Source organism: Frankliniella occidentalis, unplaced genomic scaffold (assembly GCF_000697945.3).
Source record: "Frankliniella occidentalis isolate FOCC.00 unplaced genomic scaffold, Focc_3.1 Scaffold71, whole genome shotgun sequence".
NCBI lineage: Eukaryota > Metazoa > Arthropoda > Insecta > Thysanoptera > Thripidae > Frankliniella > Frankliniella occidentalis.
Window position 1 is genome coordinate 302,794 of NW_026267201.1, and position 12,305 is coordinate 315,098.

Genomic DNA, 12,305 nt, shown 5'->3' on the forward strand with positions numbered 1-12,305 from the left:
CCCGTCCCCCCTCTTTCCCAATTTCCACCTCTCTCCCTCCCGGCAGCGGCTATCCATATGGAGCCGGCCTGGCCTTCCCTGCTGCTCGGGGTTCTGATCGGAAAAACTGGACCTTTTGCGCGGAATCTAGTCCAGTGGCGTTTAGAGGCGCGGCGCGGGCGAGTAATGGGGATAAGTCGCACGTCACCCGCAGGCCTTAAGCAACGACGGGCGTTAGTTTAATGCTGTTCACTTTTCATATTCCAGATATTTTGGCAGGGTGACACGCCTGTTGCTCTCGTACGCGAACGGGACTGCAGACTGTTCTACGCCACCAAGTAACATATGAGGCCGGAATATTTTCATGGGGTTTCGAAAGGGAATAAAAACCGTCAAGCGACTGCCTCTCTTCTCCTTGCGAGTTGGGGAAAAAACGAGAATAATGTTAAGAAGGGGGCCGGGCAGGGGAGTTTTATTTGGTTTGACCCGAGGAGGGCCCGGCCGTACAACCTGTGGCGTGGCTCCGCGTGTTTTTTCTTCCTTCCGTCTTTACATAAGATCCAGGGCCAAGCGTGTCATGTGAGCATGAGCACCGCGCTAGCGGCGCTGCGCACGGTGCGCTTGTGTGAAGTCCAGACAATCGCGGGGGGAAACTTTCAGGGGGAGTGAAAACAAGAAAATAACGTTAAAAAGAAACCAGGGTTTTATGCATATACAAACATGTACACAGTACACACATTCACAAAACACTGTCCACAGAATCACAGATTGAGATTAAAACTAAATCTAAATGAGCTTATCATCCACCCACACAACAGTCAGTGGAAGTCTATCTTTTAGGTCTTAGGTTTGCTTTGATTCAAAGTACAGCCTCAAGGTTGGGTAATAGTAATACACTGGTACATCCTCACAAATGTCACAAGTTCGTAAGTTAAAACAAGATTCAAAATTTGCAAATTGTAAAAAGGTTTGTCCATAATTAAAAAAAATAGCATCAGCACATATAGAGGGGTGTAAATGATTTTTAAAGCACACTTTAAATAAGAATACGACCATTATAGTGAGATTACACAAAAGCTCATCTTATTGCAATTGATATTGCTTTGTCACACAGACTCATTTGGTTTGGGCATTTAGAGATTCATAATATATAATATAGAACATTCATTAGTTAGTAAAACTCTTCAGAGTTTTCAGAGCGGTCCGAACGGTCTGACTGATCCCCTCCAGTAGGTGACTGCAACTGCTCAGGGGATAGTTCGGTGATTTCTGTGACAAAACGATTAAGAATCATAAACAAAACAAAAATTCAAGCTTATTAATATGTACACAATGATCAATGATCCAGCCAGAGTACAAAAAATAGTTCCTCACAAACCTTTCTCATCATGGTTGTTTAAAATTCGTAGAGGTACAAGGGCAGAAAAAGAAGGTGATGTTGACAAGATTAAAGCAAGACATTGTGCCACATTAAGATTTGGGGCACACGCAAGTACAGGACTAAGGCCACATGCATCGACAGCCACAACTGATGCTCCTTTCTCCAAGAGTGATTGAGTAACAGATACTAAGCCATGTCTTGCCGAAAGATGTAAAGGTCTGGAAAGATAGATGATTATTATTCATAGGTGCGGGGTGGTTAACGCTGCAAACACAGCACAAACTTTGTCAGTAAATTAAAGCTAACTCACGTTTGCAATTGCCTGTTTGCCATATTGACTATTGTGTGCTGAGGATTAGGTATATTGTCTAGTAGGAGTAAAGCAGTTTCTGTGTGCTGTTTCTCACAAGCTAGATGAAGAGCTGTATTACCCTCTCTGTTCCATGCTTTTACATCTGCCCCACAGCTTAAAAGTAATTCTAAACAAATAGTAAAATGTTAAATTACCATTCCAGATTAAATTTAGATATTTTTAAAATATTAACAATGCCTCACCTATAGCTTGAATGTGTCCATTCTGTGCAGCACATAAAAGAGGAGTTTTTCCATTTGTGTCGGTTGCTTCAACTGACGCGTTTTGTTGCAAAAGCAATTGCATACAGGCAACATTATTGTGTGCAGCGGCTAGATGAAGAGGTGTCCGTCCAAGCGAATCTCTCAAATGTACACTTTTTCTTCCAAATGTATTGATAAGAAGATCCAAACATTGTTTGCTTCCATGGTATCTAAATATAAGGAAGGGCAGGTCAATTTTAGTCTTTCAACTTGATCAACTGTTCTAATACTCATAGATTTGAATTGAAACTCACGAAGCACAATGAATAGGTGAGAAAGGGTTGCCCTTCATTGTTCCAATCAGGCAAGATTGCAGTAAGTAGTCCACACAGGAAGAGCGGCCTGCCATGAAAAAAAAAATTGTTCAGTCTAAATAGCTATAGGATATTTTAATAAGGAGAAGGTAAGAAATTAATTTACTGCTGAAGGTAGTTACCATTATAGGCAGCCCAATGGAGTAAAGAGCATTGCTGGCCATCAAGGAGTGTGTCAAGAACAACACCAAGCGAATGAGCCGATTGTGCAAGAATTGATAAGCAGTTTAAATGGCCCATAGCAGCAGCTAGATGTAATGCAGTCTTCCCTTTCCTGTCTTGCCAAGTCACATTGGCACCAGCTTGAACCAGTAAAGACACTACTTCACTGCAACCATTAACAACAGCTCGGAAAAGTGGAGGGTGCAGATCTTCATCTACCATATTGATACTTGCACCATATTTTATGAGCATATTGACACACTTGACGTGACCCAGACCCACAGACATCATCAATGGTGTTCTAAATTAGGGAAAGAATGGATTATTTCTTACTAATGGGTAAATAAATAAAAACTATTATTTTTTATATTTTTTTTGCACTAGCATTATACCTTTTCTTGTTGTCAATAGCATCAACCACACTCTTATTTTCACAATTGTTTAAAAGGAGATGTATGCAGTCCTCGTTCCCAGAAGATGCAGCTGCATGAACAGGAGTACGCTTGGAACGAGAATCGTGTACTAATACTTGTGCTCCATACCTTAGGAGAAGCCCAACACATTGACTGTGACCTAAAGATAGATTTTTAAAAAATACACGTGTTAGAGAATAATTGAGAAAGGGTACATCTTCTGTGCGAAAATAAAACTATTTACCTTTGTGAGCTGCTAAATCAAGTGGTGTCCTTCCATTTTGTTCTCTTACATTATAGTTGTTAAAAAAGGGGAGAAGCAACCTTAAAATTTCATGATGGCCATGATATGCAGCTAAATGAAGGGGAGTTATGCGAGGCAAATCATCAGTCTGAAAATCTAAAGGGCTTAGTACCAAGAGTAATTTTTCAAGCCCTGCTTGATTACCACTTTCCACAGCATAATGCACAGCTGTAAAGCCCTGCATATCCCTCAAAACGGGGTTAGCTTGGTGCTGCAGCAGATACTCCACACATTTGCCCTCTGTATCTCCCTTTGAAGCCAAGTGTAAAGCTGAACAGCCATACTTATCCTGTTGATTGACCCTAGCTCCTTGACCAACAAGTGTGAATAAGCAAGATAAATGCCCTTGCTCAGCAGCATAATGTAAAGGTGTGCGTAGATGAGTATCAGGTACTTGGAAGGTGGCACCACTGCTCACCAAGAGGTCTAAGCAGTCTACACTCCTAAATGAACAATCAAAAAGAATAGTATCAGGGTTTGCTAGAATAATATTCATTCAAGTTCACAATTTAAAAAAAGAATTACCCCCTATAAGCAGCTAGATGAAGAGGAGTTTTCATTGTGTGATCAAGAGCATCCATATCCACCCCTGCCTGAAGAATTTTACGACAGCATTCCACAAATCCTCCAAGACAACACATGTGTAAAGGAGTGCGACCTGTAAAGAGAAAACGAAAATAAAACATTAATTTATGTTTCTAAGAGAGAGTTTTCATTTAATTTTCAATTGCAGAAAGAGAGAATTCATACCTTGATAGCCAGGTTTTCTGGGGTCAGCACCAACACCCAACAAAGTCCCTGTCAGCAAATCATGACCATATAATGCAGCAATATGCAATGCTGTACAACCATTTTTGTCCTCTTTGTCTACCTCAGCACCTGGTGAAAAATTAATTGGATGGATTTAGATAGGTAGAACTTAAAAAGTCACTTGCAGGTCAGTAACAAAATGTAACACACCATGATCAATTAAAATCTTTGAACATGTAAACCTTCCATAGTGGCAGGTCATATGAAGGGGTGTTCGGCCATCGTCACTCTGTGCATTTATGTCAGCTCCTTTCAACAACAGTTGTTCCATGCATTCTTTGCCATCAGTTGACGCAGCAGCAATGTGCAATGGAGTCTAGACAAGAAATTTTTTAAATGAGTGGCAGAAATCATTTTTAATTAAGAAATTAAAATTGATTTAAATAGTCTACCTGTCCTCTGTAGTTTATGGCATTAATATTTGCATTTCGGTACAACAGCTCAACACAAACACTATTGTGACCATTCAGACAGGCAATATGAAGTGGTGTATTTCCATAAGAGTTTATTCCATCAACATCAGCACCATTTTGCAACAACAAATCCACCACAACTGAATGGCCACGTGCAGCTGCTGCATGGAGAGGTGTATATTTCTGAAGAAAAATACACAACACCAACAAAATTATTGGGCATTGAACTATTATGTACATTTTTAACACACACACACAAAAGGCTACTGACATCTTTATCACGAGCATTCACATCAGCTGATTTCTGGAGGAGTGTCCAGACAACATCCTCATGACCCATAAAAGCTGCCCAATGCAAAGCAGTGCGTTCTTTCTTATCTCTAGTGTTAATGGCACAATTGTAACCTAGGAGAAAATGCACCATCTGGAAGAAAATAAATAGTGTAGAGTGTTAAAGATGGAAATTGATAGACAACTTTAAGTATGATGTTTCAAAGTAAAGGTCAGACGTACTTCAATATGGTTACTGTAAGCAGCATGATGAAGACCAGTTCGTCCACTTCTATCAGTAATATTGATATTAGTAAGCTCTTGAAAAAGATGTGCTACACTTTGCATGGCATTGTTTGCAGCTGCAATGTGCAATGGTGTTTGCCAGTGACGATCTCTTGCATTAACATTTGCTTTATACTTTAAGAGGACACCAACAGTTTCCTGAAACACACACACACACATACACATCATTATGCTAACCTTTTGTATATAAATACTTTAAATATAAACTAGAATGTCTTCTTACACCACTGTCATTGCAGCAGGCTCTATGCAGTGGTGTGAGCCACCGAGAATCTTTAGGATCCACTCGTGCTCCATGAACTATAAGTTTTTCGGCAATTTCAGCTTCATTTTGGTAAGCAGCAGCATGAAGAGGGCTTCGTCGTTCTCTGTCAAGGTGGTTGACATCTTCCTGATCAGCTAAGAGTGATTCTACAAGTTCAATATCCCGAGCAAATATTGCTTGGATGAGCGGAGGCTGAAACGAAATATAAAATTTTAATTTATAAATATTAATGAGTATAGCTGTCTCAACGTACTTACATCACTTGAGATAAATAAGATATGTAAAATTACCTCTTCTTGAAGTTCCTGAACTTGTATTACCATCGTGATCAATTATAAACCGGTACCTGAAAACATAATGCACAACATATATTACATACAGATTGTGAGTATCACAGGGAAGGTGTGCCCATACCATTCAATCATAACCCAAAACACAAACACAGCCCAGTTTATGTTACAGTGGCTAGTCAAATGTATAAGAGTCAAAACATCACGCGATTTTTAAACACAACAATGTAATGTAAATGCAGCAAACAAATTTAAAATCAAAAAACCTTGTAAAACCTAACCTCTCTTTCTCCACTTTTGCTGTCACAGGGAAGTAAACAATGCCTTCAATACTCCTTTTTTCCGAACGATTCATTCGGACTTCAAGATCTACAGACTGATTTCTTATCAAAATAGGAAATGTGTGAAAATATAAAAATTAATTCAGGCATGGTTACTGAGAAACATAAAAATTTATAAAATATACATGTTAAAAAATTCCATCACAATCAAAGGTTAAATGGTCCGTGCTACACGGGTGTGTCTCGGGGGACGAAGTGCGAACGACGGCAATGACGTCATCAATGGGTGCCGCCCAAGCGCATGCGCTAGGTATGGCAGGCGGGCTTTTCGAATTCCACAATTCCACCTTTGCCGCTTCCAGATTGCTCCCCGCTCCCCCTCCCCCTCCCTCCACCGCAACTCGCTCAAAATGATGTTTTCCAGTGAACGAAAGGTACCGTTACAATATATAGCAACGTTTTATTTTGAAAGCTACTCAATAAATACCAAGTGGCTGTGGCTGACATTTCTTCGCCAACTCCTAGTAAGCCGACTGTACCGCACGCAGGCGTGCGGGCGGGCCTGCCTATCGCCCGACCACGGCGCCTTACATGCAGGTAGGCAGCCGGCCCGCAGGTAAGAATGCGGTACAGCACAACTTCACAAGAGTGCGCGGGGTTAATCGGCCACCCTGGTAGAAACGCTCACCCAGCCGACGTCGCGACAAGCCGACCCCGAACCAAAGTTTCCGACACAATCTTTATGACCATCGCCCAGCACACCGACGACGACTGTTCTCTCAGGCAAAGTCGCTCGTTGGACGTAAGGTCATTTCCGGGCCCATCGTGACACACCTTATCGGTGTCGGTGGGCGGTGTCACCGCACGACCGCACCCGAAGGATGGCGCGCCGCGGAAGTCTCACGCGGCGTCTCCTCGGACTTCCCTCCGCAGCGCGGTGCTGCCACTCGCGCGGGTGAGCCGGGTGCTGGGCTGGGCGGGCACACCCGCCACGAGGCGTACACCACCGGGCCGGCCTTAACGGCGACGTCTCTCGTTACCGCGAGTCTTGGATTACCAGTCGTGCGCGATGCGTAACTCATCTCTTCTTCATGTCATCGACGTCGACGCGAAGCTGCCACCAACTGTACTGTACTACCGCACTGTACCGCGTGCAGTGCAAGTGCGGGCCGCGCTGGAAAAACTGATTTGACATGGTGTGTCTCATGATCGTGATAAGCCCGCTGGCATTCTCTTGAAGGATAATCGTTTTGATCACGATGACCCCTTCTTCGGACGTAATAGACAACAAACGACTTTTTGCAGAGCATGACAGATCATTTTCTGCAAGTGTGCAATAATTGTCTCATAAGTCAAGCCAGAAATATGAGTCACGCGAGAGTCCTGGGCTGGGTTCTCCACCGAATCGTGACGTGACGCATTATCTTTTGCACAGGTTAATCTAGGGTGGGCGTTAAGAGAAGGGGTTGAGAAGGGTGGCACATTTGCATGCGGGGAGAAGCAGGGAGGACGATGAGAAGGACTTGGGTTGGTTGCTGCACTGGGCGGTGGTGGTCAAGCTTTGGGGGGGGGGGGGTATGGAGGGTAGGGTGGCGATTCGAGAGGGTGCGAGAACACGAGAGGGTGGGGACGCGAGGAAGGGGAGGGGTTGTGACTCGCTCCGTTTTCGTCTTTTTATTCAAGACAGGTGCTGGGCGTGGTGGACGCGGCGCTGCTTCGGCGTCGAGGAGGGGGTTGGCGAGGGGAGAGGAAAGAGAGGGGAGAGGGGTGTCACTGGCGTACGGTGTGGCCGCGCGGGAGCGCGCGCGCTCACGGGCGGGACCCGGCCCCGGCCTGGCCGGCCGTTGTGGAGTTGGGTCGTTGGAGCACGGAGGCCTCGGCGGGGGGCGGGCAGCCAGGTAGTGAGTGCGGAGTGCGGCACCGCGCGCAGCCCGGGAGTGAGGTTAGTCTCTGGAGAACAAGCCCGAGGAGAAGAGTTGGCGCGCCCGCGGCAGGAACGGCAGCAACAACAGCAGCGGCAGCAGCAGCACCGGCGGTCCAGGTCCGTGCATCCGCCGTGCTCCGTCGTGGTCTTCCCTCGGCTTTACAACTCTTTCGCTTTCCGGCTTATTTAATCCTCGGCATTCTATGGTGGTGGTCGTGGTCGAATTTTTTGGAGCGGAGTGTGTATAGGAGATAACCGAGCGCTATCGGGTGCATTGCGCCGGTGAGCTCACCTCCTCCTCCTCCTCGCCTGCAGGTCCCTTCTGGTGACGGCAGGCGTTCGTTGACCCCTCCCCACGAGACCGCCGCCAGCCTGCGTTGGCCCTGGTCAGGCTTTTAGCAGGGGTACAGGTTTTCGTGATCTGCGGACGACTCTCAAACTCCTCCTCAACGGCGCGCCAAAGAGAGAAGAAAGAAAAAAATGCAACAAACAACAAACTTGACCTTTTTTTAGTGCCTTGAAGGAGCCTATAGGCGGAAACACCCTGCAAAAGTTGGTCAACAAAGCACACATTTTCCCCGGTTTAGAAATAAAATAGTGTCAGAATGTTGACGTCACTTTGACATCCGTCCGGTGCCGAGCCGGTACAGCAGTAACGGGCGGCGCTCGGTGAAAGTGGAGCGATACGGCTGGAGTACATAATGGCGGGGATTAATGCAGGGATAATGTCAGGACCGCATCGATTAAAAATGGCGAGCATTGTGAGGAGGATGCTTTGGTTTCGGAGCACGCCGTTGAGTAGAGAGAGAGAGATTAAACTGCCCCGATTGTGCGCACTCCGAGCGTGCGAGTAGGCTGGGTTGCCTAAGTTGCAGGTGCGCCAGCAGGGCGATTCCGCACAGCGCTTTCGTACTTCCGTCCTCGTCGCACTCACAGGGCGCCGCCGCTTGGTGGGAGAGAGAGAGGAGGGCGAGAAAATGCAGTGCGGAATCGCCTTGCAGATGTTGCCCGGAGGTCCGACTTTACACGGTGAGGTGTGTGTGTGCGCCTTTGTCCCGCTGAACCAGGGAAGCGAGTGCTCCCCGCGGAGGAGCGACAAAAGGTCCACGCCGGCCGATCGGGAACGCGTGAGGTCACACCGCGCGTGGACCGTGAGGCGAGGGTCCTGGACGCCTGGACCTGCCGCAACAGTGTAAGGAGTGCGAGCCTGCGTGCGGCGCTTTGAGAGAGCCTCCTCGGCACGCTCGCCATTATAGCACCACGGCCCCGACCAGCACAGCGGTATTTTCTTCTCCTTCTCGCTCTTCTTCTCTTTATCGTTACTTTGCGTCCTCCGTCCCTCTAGACCAAGAATTTAACAACGATGTATACCATCTATGTGTTCGTTGGAGAATCGCGTCCTAAAATTTGGTGTCGGGTATATAAAGATTTTGTTAGTGGAGCCTTTTTTATTTTTTTAACATCAGATAACTTTTTCTGCTAACTTGTAAACGTAAAAGGCTTAAGCTAGGAGGCAACTGATAGCGGATTTAGTTTCGCCTCTGCTCCAAGCCTACCCTATACGTAATCTGCTTACTTTCAGTTTTTCCGGATTACTTATGTAAGCAAACGGATGATAGCGATATCACAAATCAGACCATGACATCACGATAATGATAAAACCAATTAACTGTAGAGAAAAATATCACTCTCGACTCTGATATCAAAGTAACGACTCTGACTCCCGGACCAGGGACTCCGAGTCCGAGGGGCGTCACAGTGGAATGGGCAGCGGCCGACGACAACGCAAGCCATACAAGTGTTTGTGAGTGAGTGTGAATGTGTGTGCGTGCGTGCGAGTGCGTGTGTGTGTGAGTGTATTTGTATGTTTTATACTGTTCACTCTCGGACTAACAGCTCGGTGACAACACGGACATTTGTGCGCATATATCATAGCACTGTTCTCCTTCACTCTCATCCTGTTACTGATATTTTTCACCCCTTGTCAGTATTCCTGCTGCGTAAAATCCTTTATAAGCTACTGACAACTGTCTTCATCAGTAATACGAAAAAATTTCGTTTTTAATTACTGACAATTTTTTCTTTTACCAGTGAGTTACTTACAACAATATAGAATATAAGTAACTCATTAGTCAGTAATCCTGCTGCATAAAAACCTTTATAAGCTACTAATAAATAGATCGGTCTGAGAGTGTTTTTTTTGTTTTGTTTTTTTTTCAATTTGGGCCTTTGATTGTTATTAATATCAAAGAACGATTAACCGCAATCACAAATGGCTGGGCTCAGCCAAATATGGACATAGTTATGTACCACGGCAATTTTTTTATTTTTTAATCATTTTAAACGTTGAATGCATATACCTTCGCCGGTGACGTCCCCCGAGGGGGAGGAGAGGCGTGACTCTCAGTAAAGTGGCGTCAATTAGTCTGCAGAGCGCCCACTCCGTGCCTGACCCGGGTATCGTCCGAGCCGGTGCATTCCAATTAGCTGAGCACGGTGACACCGAGACCGACAGGGCGTCACCCACGAGGGGAGTGGTACTTCCCTGTAAATTCAAGCGTTCACCGAAATTTTCTCGATTTTTTTCTGATTTTTTTTCCTGATTTTTTTTTTTTTTTTTTTTTTTTTTTTTTGTGCACACTGATCTTCATTGAGTGACGTACTCATCAGCGTCACCCATACACAGTCTATCTGGCTTTGAGTGGCCGCAGCGGCCCGGCGGCGTCATGGCCATGCTCCTTTGCCCGCTCCCGGACCCGGGACCGTAGTATAGTGATCCTCTGCGCTGAGCGGTGCTGCGACCGTTGCACGCGCAGGCTGCGCAAGCTCGTGTCGGGCGTTTTAGACGCGCGTCAGGCAGGGGGCAGGGAGAAGAGAGGCCTTCGGGCGGCCTTGGCCTTTGGTTGCTAACCGAAAAGGAGCATTGCACAGACACCTGCTCCAGAGACTTGTCCGATTAGTGCCCCTCCCTCGCCCCCCCCCCCCCCTTCTCTCTCCCTCTCTCGCTCTGTGTCTGTCTGTATCTCTCTCTCACACTCTCTCTCATTCTCTCTCTCACACACACACGTGTACACACGAGGCTCGATCAGCCGATTGTTCCAAGGTCATGGCCCTGTCCGAGAGGCCCCCGTCAGGTCGAGAAGGCAACGTGGTTTGAGAGGATGAGAACGGGAACGTTTCGTGTTCCGCGGAGGCCCCTCCCCCTCTCCCCGTGGACTTCCCTCCGGGCGTTGGCACGCTCAAATGGGATTAAACCCGGCTTCGGATGCGCGCGGTGCCGTGCGTGTGCGGCATGACGGTGTCCGGTGTCGACCGCCCGGGGGCGACCGGGGCGGCTGGGGCCTGCGGGACAGGTGGGGGGAGGTCATCTTCCCGAAGCCCGCAATCCCTCCCCAAGAAGCAAGCAGAAAACCGCCCGCTTCGCATCCCACCCCTGCAGTGACTCGAACCACCCCCGCGCCGCGTGCGAAGCCCGCCAAACCGCCCGTCCCCTCCTGCTGACCCTGACCCCCCGCACCCAGACCATCGCGTCGTTTGGGGTGGCGGCTATAGCGTCGTACTCCACGCTCAGAGTGTCCTGGAGAGCTCCAGGCCTCCAGTGTGTCCTTGTCCAGGGTGAGCGTCGTGTTTCTCCACGGCATCATCTGCTTCGCGGGTGCCCGCCCCGCCTGACGCTGACGGTGTCCTCGAGGCGGCACAACGCCCCGTTGCTGCAGGAGGATACAACCCCCACCCCGCGCGGCCGGCGTGCTCGAAGAGGCCAGGAGGACCCTGCTGCTGACACCCCCCTGGGAGGACCCTGGCGTGTCGGATGACAGGATCACTCTCGGAGCGCCGGCCCCTGCCCCTCGCGCGCCCGGGACACCCGCGACACGGATACGGCGGCCAGCGGCCCTGCGACTGCTGCTGCTCGCTTGCGGTACAGTACGACTCACCACCGGGCCGGACGGGCCGCGCCGTGTTGACGCTGTGGGCTGTTGCCACCTCCCCTTTTATTTGTTATTGGGCAGACCTGGATTGTTTCCTCGAGAAGTAATGACATAACTGATGAGCTGGCCAGGCCGGACCGCCGCTGGACGCGGGGCGGGACTGCAGGGGTCCGGGAATGTTATCGTTCTGCGGACGACGGGACGCGCGCCCGCGCCTTTGTCTTCCCAAAAGCGTGGATTACTGTTTTGTGTGGCTTCTTAACAAAAACAGAACGCAGTACTGTACAACTATCGTGCCCGACCGCGGCGCGGCGTGGCAGAGTCTCTGGCAGAGGCGCGGGCGGAGGCTGGAGGTGGAGGTATAGCGCTGTTGAATCGCTTTTCGCTAGGCCTTTGTGACCGAACCACACCTGAAGAATATAGTCCAGTGGCTCTCGTCCTCTTCACGCCATTAAGGACCCGCCACGCCCCGCCACTCCCCGCCACGCCAAGCCAATCAACGCCCCACCGTGCCACGCCCCGCCTCGTCGGACATGACCCCATCCTCTTTCAAGCAAATTGGCAGCCGTCCATCGAGTGCGAGGCGATCTGCATGAGGAGTGCGTTCAGTAGGAGTGCACCGCACCGTCGTCGCGAAAAAAGGGAGGGG

The 12,305-nt window shown here is 48.3% G+C and overlaps 2 protein-coding genes across 4 annotated transcripts in view; one reads left to right on the forward strand and one right to left on the reverse strand.

Moving 5' to 3' along the window:
• Positions 1–659: 659 nt before the first annotated feature.
• On the reverse strand, positions 660–6,052 carry LOC113217479 (serine/threonine-protein phosphatase 6 regulatory ankyrin repeat subunit A). 2 transcript variants are annotated; one of them, XM_026437389.2, is made up of 18 exons: positions 5,804–6,052; positions 5,523–5,578; positions 5,191–5,424; positions 4,905–5,105; positions 4,663–4,815; positions 4,371–4,574; positions 4,129–4,294; positions 3,919–4,047; positions 3,694–3,826; positions 3,313–3,611; positions 3,109–3,219; positions 2,844–3,024; positions 2,412–2,752; positions 2,230–2,317; positions 1,916–2,145; positions 1,671–1,839; positions 1,358–1,578; positions 660–1,248 (listed from the first exon to the last, which is right to left on the reverse strand). In XM_026437389.2, the coding sequence occupies exons 2-18, from the start codon at positions 5,553–5,555 to the stop codon at positions 1,151–1,153; spliced, it is 2,991 nt and encodes a 996-aa protein (XP_026293174.1). In that variant the 5' UTR covers positions 5,556–5,578; positions 5,804–6,052; the 3' UTR covers positions 660–1,150. The 2 variants fall into 2 exon arrangements, with proteins under 2 accessions (XP_026293174.1, XP_026293173.1); XM_026437388.2 differs by having other exon boundaries at positions 3,109–3,611.
• Positions 6,053–7,645: 1,593 nt separating this feature from the next.
• Positions 7,646–12,305, forward strand: part of LOC113217468 (facilitated trehalose transporter Tret1) — a 9,712-nt gene continuing 5,052 nt past the window's right edge. The window contains exon 1 of one of the 2 annotated variants that reach the window (XM_026437376.2): positions 7,646–7,844. The gene's annotated coding sequence lies outside the window, so the exon portion shown is untranslated. Of the gene's footprint in view, positions 7,845–9,406; positions 9,532–12,305 lie in introns of those variants that run through there. The other variant, XM_052268519.1, reaches the window with a different exon arrangement.

Excerpts from the sequence above, each read along its gene's own strand:
- LOC113217479 (XM_026437388.2), bottom strand. The coding sequence starts at position 5,555 with ATGGTAATACAAGTTCAGGAACTTCAAGAAGAG. Across the intron at positions 4,816-4,904 it reads CTTACAGTAACCATATTGAA|ATGGTGCATTTTCTCCTAGG; the intron begins GTACGTCTGACC and ends ATTTTCTTCCAG. Across the intron at positions 1,249-1,357 it reads AAACAACCATGATGAGAAAG|AAATCACCGAACTATCCCCT; the intron begins GTTTGTGAGGAA and ends GTTTTGTCACAG.